Source organism: Amphiprion ocellaris, chromosome 20, assembly GCF_022539595.1.
Source record: "Amphiprion ocellaris isolate individual 3 ecotype Okinawa chromosome 20, ASM2253959v1, whole genome shotgun sequence".
Taxonomy (NCBI): Eukaryota; Metazoa; Chordata; class Actinopteri; family Pomacentridae; genus Amphiprion; species Amphiprion ocellaris.
The window spans coordinates 16,716,002-16,728,480 of NC_072785.1; the positions used below are offsets into that span (position 1 = coordinate 16,716,002).

At 42.9% G+C, this 12,479-nt stretch overlaps 1 protein-coding gene and 1 long non-coding RNA gene across 3 annotated transcripts in view; one reads left to right on the plus strand and one right to left on the minus strand.

Moving 5' to 3' along the window:
* Positions 1-1,372: 1,372 nt before the first annotated feature.
* On the minus strand, positions 1,373-9,348 carry LOC129347740 (uncharacterized). The gene is made up of 2 exons (XR_008599992.1): positions 9,208-9,348; positions 1,373-2,251 (listed from the first exon to the last, which is right to left on the minus strand). It is a non-coding gene; the product is annotated as an uncharacterized LOC129347740 (long non-coding RNA).
* Positions 9,349-9,392: 44 nt separating this feature from the next.
* The window catches only part of LOC111577216 (latent-transforming growth factor beta-binding protein 2), an 83,579-nt gene continuing 80,492 nt past the window's right edge, over positions 9,393-12,479 (plus strand). For both annotated transcript variants that reach the window (XM_023283365.3, XM_023283366.3), the window contains exon 1: positions 9,393-9,838. In XM_023283365.3, the coding sequence (XP_023139133.2) occupies positions 9,393-9,838 (446 nt within the window). The remainder of the gene's footprint in view (positions 9,839-12,479) is intronic.

A 12,479-nucleotide genomic window follows, 5' to 3' on the forward strand; every position in this document is an offset into this window, starting at 1 on the left:
TATGAGCTGGGCAGTGACGGGAGACACTCAGGAACTAAGGCCTACTTAACAGACATGGAAATCCTGTTTCTATCCATCTATCTATCTATCCATCCATCCATCCATCCATCCATCCATCCATCCATCCATCCAGCTATCTGTCTATCTCATTGACCTTCTCTGGTTCGGTCTAAGACGGATGTGACACAAAATGAAAAAGCAGTTCAAAGAGATTCCACACAAGTGCCATGATGAATGGGGCAGTTTCTCCCAAACATCTGTCGGAGGCCTTGGTTTCTGTCTGCCCGGGGGGCTCTTGCAGACAGGTCAGCGTAGTCAGAGGCTTCCTCCCTGAAGCTCACACGCCTATTCTTCCCATCAGTCCGTCCCATGGATCCCATGGTCATAACAAGGTTTCATTGATAGCCGTTGCACCGGCTGGCCTGAAGTTTAGCCTTTGTTATATGCTGCTGTTGGTGTTACCCTATTGACCCTCGCACTGGAGGGATCCCCACCCAACACTGGTGACTGATAATTAGCGAAAGCCTGTGGCAGACAGCACTTTGAAGCCATCGCAGCTAATTGTTGTGTCATCCCCTTACTTTTCCCCTTGAAGCCTGCTTGTGGTAAACAGAACATAGGTTATGGCAGGCCAACGGTTTGTTCCGACTAAATGGACTATGGGGAAAAGGTTTAATGGATTGAAAAATAACAAATTTATCATGCTTAATAGGAAGCTATTCAGGTCAAATTGACCTCATGCGGGGGGTTAAATCGCATCATAACTTTCTGGCGCTCGACCTTCACTGTTAATTGGGGGCAGTGAAGAAGATTTTTCATTCTCCTAACTGCTGCTGAAGAGAGCACATGATTCTCTGCTCGCAGCTAACCAAGCATGAGGTCCGTGCAGTGGCGGGACTCGCAGTCATTGCATTACATGAGTTCTATGTATGGAGGGAGGAACATTGCTTGAAAACACAGCGAGCAATTAGATTTACCCACCATACCAAATTGATGTGCTGTCATGTCGGGGGCTGGAAGGCACGTGTCATCAGTGAGTCAGCCACCCTCTGAGGGTTAGGCCTCACCCATTCCCAGCAGTGAAGGTAAACTGACCTTAACCTGCATTACTCAACAGGCTGCAGTCTAATATCAAAACAACTGGCAAATTGGTAAATCTCTACTTTATCATGGTGCGTGTGGTCAGACTGTTGAGTGGGTGGCTTAGGGGTAAGAATAAGAAACAGTTTTTCAATGCCACACAATCACAGTTTCTGTCTGACAGCTGTTTGTTCTAAAATCATTTTCTGGGTTCCGCAGAAAAACAAGAGGTTTCGAAAATTCCACACCAGTGAGTTGCAACGTTGTAAATAAACAAAGCTTTCAAGGCACATTTACACAACATTTAGACATACATGTCTTTACTTTCAGCCTTATGAATATCATAAGCTGTTTGTGGATACTTCATTGAAAGAGAAGTGACCCTTCGGAGGCCGTTAAAGCAGTAAAATGCTTCCTGCATATGTGTGAACAGCATTTTTACAGGCCCTGCTACAAAAGTAAAAGCTCTTTTATATGATGCAGTAGACACTCGTAAATTTAAAAAAAAATAAAGTGAAAGGAATGGATTCAGTGTAGCCTCTTAAGTGGTGAAAAACGGTATATTTTCTTTACAGTAAGACAGGAGAGGCTTCAGGAGGTTTACTGTGTGTTTGAAAATTGCACACACCGGATTTAGATGGTTAACTGCTTGGAAGTTCGTTTGGTGCCAGACAGTTGGCATGAACTCAGAGGTGCCTGTCTCACCTTTTCCCCAATTTCTAACATACCTCATCTAATATTGCCTCTGCATCATTCTCTTGTCTGTTATGAAAGCGTGTTGAAGAGAACCATCAGTTTTGGGAGATACATGTGTGGAGCAGTTTTTTTCAGTGGGTTGGAGGTGGAGGGGGTGAAGGGTAATTGCAGCAGATATCCATTTCTACCCTCCTGGTAAAGCTGCTAATGTGGAAAATGCTTGACCTTCATTTTCCATGGTCGGCTGGTGGAGACACCGCCGAAGCAGCGTGGACGGGGCTTGATGCTGCGAGGAGCGCGACAATCCATCACCCCTTCACGACAAATAGCAGCCGAGTCAGAGCAGAGTGCCTTGTGGCCAGGTCACATTCAGGAGGACCGAACGGGAGGAGAGCGCCTGGGCCTGGGCCTGGGCCTGGGCCTGGGCCAGCGGCTGGAGAGGCACGCTCAATGGAGGGTGAGGGGGCCAGGAAAACTGGAAGGGAGGGGAGAGAAAAATGGGGATAAGGAGGGAGAAAGCTCCAGTTGAAAAGCCCGGATGATCTATCACGCACATTTATGCTTCTGCTTTTTCCTTTGTGAACTAAATACTCAAAATATACAAGAATGCATGTCACATAGGCCACTCCATCCCACTCTTATTTAGACATTACTGCCAGCATTGATTTATGCCGTGACTGATTTCATGTGAATCTTGAATGTTTTCGGCTACATCTGGCTAATAAGTAGAAAGGCCCCACATCTTTGGAAAATGTATGTTTTGTGGAAAGTTATGGCAAGTTCTTATTTGACCTAATTGGCTGCCAGCGTGATCCACCCTTTGAATCGGCTCCAGTGGCATTTATCATGCAGTGGTGTGACATCATTCTGCGTATTGTTCATCGGAGAGATGCTTTTAAATCAAACTTCAAGAGACAGAAGGACTGCACCACGAAATCCAAGGCTGGAGCGGAGCTTTGAGAAGGAGCATTTATAAAACTGAGCAGCAGAAACAGAAACATTAGCCAGAGAGTATTTCAACAGTGTGCAGAGGCTGCCACCAATAAAGCAATTTTAATGTGATGAACTAGAGCTGTAGATTCAAATAAATCCACAGGAATCTTCCTCTTTCTGTGTTTGATGTAGGTGATGATATAGGTGCAGTTCCAACTATCTGAACTGGCTCCCTTGGGCTTTACTTTCAGTTGAATAGGAGAGACAGCAGCCCTGATCAGATTTGTTGGTTTTCACATTTCAAATAGCAGGGATGAATGTGCAGTACTTGCTTCACCTTGATACACCAGATCAATCTGCTTTACTGTTTGCATTTTTAGTCTATAGTGGAACAGCATCGGCCTAAGTCTGTCAATCCACTCAGATCTTCAGGGAGCAGAGTTATCCAGGGCACCAGCTGACAGTAGTGGGGTCGCACTGTTTATTAAACACAATTCTGCTGCTAGGAGTCCATCCATAGCACACACTGTGTTGTAATATGTAATGATTTCTGTGACAATTCCAAAACAGCTTGTCATCCGCTTAAGCTTTTTGCAGGGGTCAAAAGGATAATTTGTAAAAGGGAAGCACTTCATCTAATCTTTGTTACAGTTTTCATCATTCCAGGCAGCTAAAAGTCATTGTTAACTTAACAACTCACACCCATAAATGAATGAGCCGATCATTCATCCGTGAAGCAACGCAGGGTGGACGTATCGCCAGTGCTATGACATGCATCAGAGACGCTGCCAGTGGCGTTAAAGTTTGTCTTGTTTCTGGATCGCTCCTCTATTTCAAAGTGCAGATGGAGTTGAAAGGCTTTCCTTTTGTCTACTGAAGTGCCATGAAAGGCCTGTGTGTACAGTATGGCTTCAAATCACTCGCAAACACCCGTTCAAAAAAACAAAACAAGTATGAATATCATGAAAGGGCGAAGTGGAAGTGGCTGTCTTAAATAACGCCCATGTGACCTACTTCTATTACCCAGCTGACAGCACTTCATTCATGCAAGCTGGGAAAGACCCTGTAGTCCTTGGCCTAAGCGCATTACATTTATCCTGCTCTATCTTCAACTGTTTCCTCTTGTTGCGTGAAAGCCTGTTTTATGTACTCGGCTCAATCTGCTGCGAAGCACGATGGAGGTCTCCTGTAATGTTCCCTTCAAAGAACAGCTGTCATGTTCGATGCAAAAAAACGACATTAATAAAGCACATAATTTCAGCTTTTACGAAGTGAGTCCCTGCCAAACGAACCTCCTTTTTCCACGTTTTCCCCAGGTCCTCGCTGCTGCCCAGCCTGAACAATGTCGGTATTATGTTAGCTCCTGGGCAAAGAGAAAGGAGAGCTGAGGGCTTTGATAGAAACAGCAGAAGGTAGCTTACGAAGAGATTGACGTTCCTTGTTGGTTCTCTCCATTGAAAGTCATCACAGAGACCGATTCACATGAACCACTTAAAATTCTGGAGGCGAGGCTAAGAATACGCTCTTGACGCTTGCTTATAATGAGGGCCCTACATTCAGGGTGTAATGATACTGTTTGGCTTTCCAATGGGTACACTTGAACTCCGACCCTTCACTCGCTTAATGGTGACGAGGCAGTCACTCTCAACTAAATGGATGCAAATGTGACATTCATGCTGACAGGTAATCATGGAGAAGTTGATAGAATTAGCTTTTAACACCTTCCTCACACTCAAAATCTAAGAAGTGGTCCAATATTAAACACTAAACGATCTGGAGACAGTTTTAAATCTACCTTGAGCTCTCTTCATTAAGGACACATACACACACTCTGTTTGCGTGAGCGTAATTACGCAATTTGGATATTGTTATTGTTACTGTGACCCACTGCTTTGTGAGAAACTGTGCAGTCTAATGCAGTTATATTTCTGCTCTGCATTTGAAAGATGATAGGAGTGGCTTGGTTGTCATGCCAAAACTTTCAAAGGACTCTTTGTGTAGAAGCGTCGGTCATAGCCAGAGACGTCCTCCTGGTATTTATTCTAGAGTTCCTCCAGATGCTGCAAATTGTATCAAATTGGGCCACGTTAAAACCCACTTTTATAACATAGATAGCTGCTGCACACATCTGTAGTGATTCCTTAACAGGAGTGCTTGTGCCGCTGGGTTTACTTCTGCAGCTGTGAGAGGGCACATGGAAGTCTAGATCAGGTAATTAACAGAAAAAATAGACTTATGATCTGATTTTTAAAAATATCCTCATATTAAATTAACTGACATACCAGCCCCACTATACCACATGTTGTGTGTGTAAAAACTAGTTATGAAGTGGTTTAAACAGTGAGTCAAAGCAATGGACAAACAATTAAGCAGGTTAAGAAAAAGTAAAATCAGAGAAGAAATAGCAATCAGTCTATAAGATCAGTTGGGTAAGAGTAATGAATGGCTGTTAAAGTATGGATAAATGTAGTAAATACTGTAATCAGCTACAGGTTTGGTTAGGTAACAGCTAAAAGTAATTGTTTCAATTTTAGCTCAAAAGAGACGCACCATATTGGCATAATCAATGGCGGTTGATAAAGGTTTTATAACGAAATATCAGCATGGACCTGTCAGGCTAACGGTTTTTAGTTTTGTCTGAAAATGTCACAAAAGAATAAAATGTCATGTTTTACTTGTGGGCTGAAGTCAACAGTATTGTATTTTAAGTCTGCACCTGTCTGTGGAGCATCACAGTAAGAATATGCAGAGTAATATGTTGATTCCACAACAGGAGATACTAAAAGTTCTGTGGAAAAACGCCTGTATGTGCAGCAATCAGCATGGAGTTAGAAAGCATCAGCATATCGGATATCGGAAAAAATCCAATATTGTGCATCCCTAAAGTTATAAATAAGTAGCTGAAATAGATAGCAAAAGGTGACAGATAATCAGTTAATGTACTGAGTAAAAGTAATGATTATTGTTCACAATACCGATCATAAATTAAAGGTGAAGTATGCGATTCAGCGAATATCCTCATAGGCTGTTAGCTGTCTGTTTTATATGTGCTGAAAAATCTGAATCCAGGTCTTTGTAAAGGAGACACACAGTGGCTCAGAATGATCCACATAACATTGTTCCAGTATGTTCTCTGCATGTTTGAGCTCGTGCACATTCATGTCTGTGTGCAGGACAGGAGGAAAAAGAGGAAGTAAAGACAGGAGAGGGACGGTAAATCTGGCACATGATTACTATCTAATCATCGTAACTAACCTGCTAACTATCAACAATTTTCTCCAGAGCTGCAGACTCCATCTTTATTGAATGATTAAGATGCTAAAATTGATGACATTTGAAATTGTTACGGACACTAACGAAAATAAATAGTTGAAATTCCTACAAGTAATACCTAAATTGTTGTCATGCTGCTAGATGTTGTACAGTGTTGTTTGTGTTGCTGCTGAACTTAATTGCATTGCAAAATTTGGGCCTCCATCCAAACATAGAGTAAATTTTAACCAGCTTTTCAGAAATTCGCACATTTCCATGCACTACTATTATGCAAGATATCAGCAAGATATTGAGTTATCAGCAGGGCAGGTAGTAGTGCATAATTCTCTTGCTAAAGATAAGGATCCAATGAGATGATGCAATAATAGAAAACTAGATAAAGCTCAAATATGGGAAAACAAACCATAAATGTATTAATATGATTGCAAATTTGCTGACTGGGAGTAAACTGGACAATGGAAATGAAGAGCTTTGAAAGTCTAATATTACAGCTTTGTGCTCTAGGAAGAGCTCTGGTGAGAGTGGAAGCTTGAATGACTTTTAAGTCACATGATTTCTGCCAAAAAACTTTAACCCGTTTGCATTGCACTTAGTCATATATAGTTTCTATCAGCATGGCAAGTTTTACTCCTCTCCCAAGCATGAAAACTGTTCCAGTTCCAGTTTTGGTCTGTTTTATGTGCAAACTGAAGATGCATATAAAAACAGCTAGATTAAAACACAACTACAGAGGTGCATGTCAGTAAATCATTATCTGCACCCATCAATATGACAATACAGTTCTAAAACAGTTTAAAGCTGAACATATAGAATTTGTTGCATACTCTCCATAGTTGTACAAATACAACCAAAATGCACTTTTTACTTATCAGGCATAACATCATGACCACCTGCCTAATATTGTGTTGATCCCCTTTATGCTGCTAAACCTCCTCTGACCCAGTGAGGCATGGACTCAGGACCTCTGGGGATGTCCTGTGGTACCGGGATGCTGGCAGTGAATTCTGTGGGTCCTCCTCACTGGATGTTTTTTATTTTGAATTTGTCATGTCCCTCTTTTATTAAAGCACTTACTTTAAATCCCTTTGAAATGGTGAAGTGCTTTTGTGATACGGCTTTAGATATAATTTTGTTGTAATGAATTGTGTGTACCAATAATTAGAGAGTGATTTGTGGAAGGTTTACCTTTCTCTGAGTGTCCCAAAATGCAAACTGGATATTTTACAACTCATAAAGTGCAGTTTTTTTCCTCTCCTTCCTGAACAGTTGCAATACTTGGTCATTTTTTTTGCTCAGTCAGAAGACACCAAAGCAAACAAAAGCTACCTGTTAACTTTGCAGTGAGTGAGATTTTTCTGATGCTGCAGGTCAGCAAGTGTGAGTGGACTAGATCAGGCTTTTGTTGGCACATCCCACAGATGCTCAATAAGATTTAAATCGGGGGAGTGTGGAACCCAGGTGAACACCTTAGCTCTGTTGTGTTCCCCAGGCCACTCCTGAGCTGTTATTGCAGTGTGTCAGGGTGCATTATCCTGCTGAAGGTGGCAACTGGCATCAAGGACTGCTGTCAAACATCCACAAGATGATCGATGTTATTCACTTCACCTGTCAGTGGTCATAATGTTGTGGCTTATCGGTGTAAAAGAAACAGCATTAAAGAAGTATTTGAGTTTGACAGGACTTTAGGATACACCTGCCTAAAAGGCTAAGAACTGCTGCTCTGCACAGATAAAACAACATATAACACGTACAGAAATAGATTAAGATACTGATTGAAACTAAATTACAGCAACACTTGAACCCTCACAGGTCACTGGAGATCTGTCAGTGCACGTTCCGGTCACCCTCAATGATACTGGGGTCAACTGGCCGTGATCAGTTTCAGAGGCAGCATTGATACGAGGCAAACAACAAGCCCTGGGGGTGGGGTGAGACTGCTGGACAGTCATAAGACAAATGCAGCCTCTTTCTCTAATTAGATTCCTCATGGGCTGGAAGATGAGCTGTAATCAGCTGTCTGCACAGGCTTCTGTTTACTCGGAGAGCCAGCAGAGACAAGGAGGGCAATTCTTGTGTGTTCATACGGTATCCTTCTCTTAGAGGTTCGTATATCTCAGGGGATGTGGTGGGAAAAGAGGATGAATGGGCAGAATAGAGTGTGCTGTGTGTTTTGGATGGCAGTTCAGTGAGTGGTAATGGTGCTCGGGGTCCACTCATGACAGAGACAGGCGTGCATCTCTGTGGGTTGAACCAGAGGAGTGGGCCAACTCTCTTTGGGTTGTTTAAGATCTTTTGGGAGAGCAGAAATGTGTTGTTTCCAGACAGGCCGAAGGAAAGTGATGATGCAGCATGGATGAGAGGGGGAGATGAATGGGATCTGTTACATAACTCGTCCATTTTTCCAAGGTTTCTGTTTGAGTTTGAATTGTGAGCTTCCCGTGCGTTTTTTTTTTCAGATCAAAATATGTGTGTGAGGATACAAATAGTTGGGATGCATGCTTTTACATCATAATCTATATAAACTGAAGTGCATCATTGTAAATGAACTTTAACAGTGCGCCCTGCCACTGTAACGACACAATAAAATAATTACCATGCACTCACTTTAGTCAAATAATCATAAAAAAGGCCGCTTCTGACTGAAATAATCCAGAAATAAGCACTGCAGAGTCTTAAAGAAAAACATCTGGAAGCTGTAACTTACTTTTTTTTATGATATTGTAGCCAGTCGATTCAAATTTAAATCGAAAGTAATGATTAATGCAGCTGCATTCATGCTTATTCCAACGGCCCTTCACAGAAAAAGACGCACTGAAACATCATGTAACTTGGCAGAGAAAGTGCGTGTGGGCACATGGACCGAGCGGTGCTGTGAGTGGAAGCAACAACACAGTCGACAAGGGGGAGTTTCTTCTTGCAAAGCGCATGCAATCCCTACAAAAAATCCCAGTGACTTCAGATCCAAGGAGGTGGTGATATTCATGGGAGCACGATTCAAACTCGCTCACTTGGAGTAGGAATACAGCTTCAGCAGCCCTGGAGACAACGCGCTGCTCTCTTTGCGCCTCTTTTCTTGTTTGACATAACCCAAAACAGATGGAATAATGATTGCTTAAAATAACACTTTTTCAGCGCTGGAAGGAGAAAAAGCTGATAGTTGCTCACTTTTTGGACTCTAGTTAAGTGCTGATCTGATAACCTGAAGAAATTCTGCTTACGCTTTACCTGGGCATTATGAAGAGGTATCCAGGCTTCTTTCATTCTTGGGAGAGGATGCCGTCTTGCTGAACTCGTGTAGACTAACCGCGTTTATTATTTTTTGTTTTTAAGTTGCTCATTTGTAATTTCAGTGGCTCTGCGTAAAACTGTAACGCGATCTGCGCTTTTACGCGGTAGTTTCAAAACTTTGCATGCTCAAAATGGATCGTGCAGGATTTGCTGTTGTAGTGGTTCTGGCTGTCGCGCTCATGCGGGTTGGTGACAGTCACAGGGACACGACAGGTGGGAGGAAAGAGGGCGCAGGGGCAGGCCGGGCGGTGTGGCACCAGCGGCAGTCCCGGGGGATCAGTCAAGGTCACTCGCCAAAGGAACCATCGGACGGTGCTTCCTCGGGACCGTCGGGTGAAACCTCCAGCCAGTCTCGGATTCTGGTGCGTCTGCCCAGGGGAGCATCAGCTCACACATCCAAAGCAGGAGCCGCTCACGCTGCTGACGCCCCACGGGAAGACCAAGCCTCCGCGCCGCGGGATGGCGCGCAGCGCGTCGCCAGACACCCGGTCAGCCAGCAGCAGAGAACCAGAGTGAACCGCAGGCAGAGCAGCAAGCCCGGCTCTGCCAGCAGCAGGCGACTTGTTGGGTAAGAGTGACATCCAAGAACTCCGCAGTCCACATTAAAATGTTTTCTTTTGCTTTATCACATGAAGAAAGTCAGGTTCATTGCATGAGCAGCACTTTTGGATGAATCTGTTTGACCTACATGAGTCCATGAGGTTTACTGTGAAGTTTGGTGGCCCACTTTCTTCCTGTACTGCAAACCAACTGATGATGTAACAGTGGCTGCTAAACAGTAAGCTCCTGCATACTGCATTAAACTGTCATCCAGTATGTGGAAGCTTAGGTCAGCTAAGAATGAATTACAGTAATGTATGTATTTTGTCACCAGGGTCACAGCAGGACATGGAATAATAGCAGAGGTTAAACACTGTGCTAATTACTGGGCTGATAGTGCACATATGAACTGTGTCTGAACTGTTTGACACTGCATTATCACCATTTCCTCCCATTACTACTTGCTGCAGTATATTTAAATCATACTTGGAGAGTGACTGCAGACTGCTTCAATGTGTGTGCCCCAGTTTTGTGCTGTTGCCTGTGGCCATGTATTGAAGTGGCTCAGCCAGAGCATTGGCTGGTGAACATTTTGCAAATTCGCTCAGTGATCAGAAACACCTGTTTCTCTCTCTTAGTGCTGCAAATCCACTTTTTATTTATTTATTTTTTTGTCTCTGTTAAACTCCAAACAGGACGATGGGTTGTTTCCATATTAGAGCTCCATTCTTTTTGTTAAATGAAGCCTCGTGCATCCAGTCCTGTTTGTTCCATAGGGACAAAGCATGATATGAGTTGGAGGGGGGTGAGTGTTTACATAATAATCAGATGGGGGATTTGAATGGCTCACCTAAAGTTGCAGACAGTGAAGTAAAGGATCTTGTTTGTGTGTCAAACCAGGGCCTCTTGCCTTTAGAAAACTGATTATTTATATGGCCAATTTATGGAGGACACTTAACCAGAAATACAGGGATTCAACCAAGTGTGCCAACCGCCATTAAGCCTAAACCTTGATAAAAAACAGAAGGAACAACACCATGAGTAAAGACATGCTCTGAGTGTGCACACCTGCTTGCTACTGATTATTGAATTTGATCCCTTTGCGATGCAGAACCGTGAAGAGTAGCATTGACCATTGAACACCCAAGAGAAGCGATGGTCAGGGATCCTTTATATTCTCCTTTATACTGATTCAGTCTGTGGAATGAATGCGTTGTATTAAGTTACATTAAAAGCAGCATTTCTGGATGCCACTCAGACAGTTGCACTGATGCGTGGTTGAATTGAGGTGCTGTCTATGTGAAGCAAAAAAACAGCAGCCTGCAGTCTTGGATCCAACATGCTTTATTGCAGCATGGAGTGAATGTCTCTGCTTGACATTGCCAAAAAAACATATTCCGCAGTTGAATGAATGGGGTTCTTTGAGTTTTAAAGAAGCATAAAGGTGACGTTACATATATCCGCAGGAACATTAGCTTATAGTAGTCTGCATGGTGATTTTAACACTTTTCATTCATTAGCTCGAGATGAATCATCTGCTGCTTGTTAGGGAAAGTGTTTGCATGACACATTTCCTCTTGGAGTTCCCACTCAGCTTACTCATTTACAGTGTCCTGCAGCACTGGCAGCCCTGGGTCCACTTAACTCTCCTTTATGTTCACTTCAGCTCAGTGTGACTCCCTTTCTGTTTCCAGTGCACCTGTCAGATACTTGATTGATCCAGATAGCTCAGTGATGAAATAATACTTCACTTCTTGTTGTTGGGGTTTAATATAAAATTAAACAAAATGTGAACAAGGTGTTATCTACATACATTTTTACCTGGGGCATGATACTAATTATGTTGTATAAAGGTCTCCATTACATACATAAATCCCTTGATGGAATTTGAATGTGATGACTGATGTCTTTGGCACGGGCCTGGCCTGATGTGTTTGATTTATGACAAAGCTAAGCCTGCCAGAGGGCCCAAACAACTGCATGTTATCCCTGTGACGCCTCGGTAAGACTCGCAGCATCGGATGAGCGCAATCCAACTGAGATCAATGAGTCAATCTCTGCTATCTTCTCAAATCACCATGAGTCAGACGTCCAAATATCTTTTGAAAAAGGCAACGGGGCACAGCTCCATGCCAGCGCGTTGACTGTTGCCCTGGAGTTGCTCTTGTGGTCTGGTGCCTTTTCATCTACCTCACTGCAAAAATTGGCCCCCGCTACAAGTGCGGATTAGAGAGTGCAAAGAATCCAGTTATAACTGTTTAAAACTTGTCATCTCTCATTTGCTCAGTGATTTGTAGAAGATGCAGGGTGTTTTTCATGTCCCGTGTGTCTCGCATAATCCCTTTAAGGCTCAGATAACTCTGTATTTGTTTTCACTCCGGACTCTCACATAACAGAACGAGGGATTTGTGCGTCCACGTTGAGATGGAGTTTCGTGACTTGCCCTGGGTTTTTTTTTTTTTTATCAAATGAAATGCAATTATAGCATAATCTCAAAGATTTTCATATCAATAGTCCAGACACATCAGAGTGATTTGAAACTTCGACAGCCTTTGCAATCAGATCTGTTTATCATGCAAATGTTTGAGGCCACTACACTCACAGTTACAGCTCTATGGATTCTAAAGAGGCTTCTATTTTAGCGTATGATTAAAACAAGTATTGTTGTT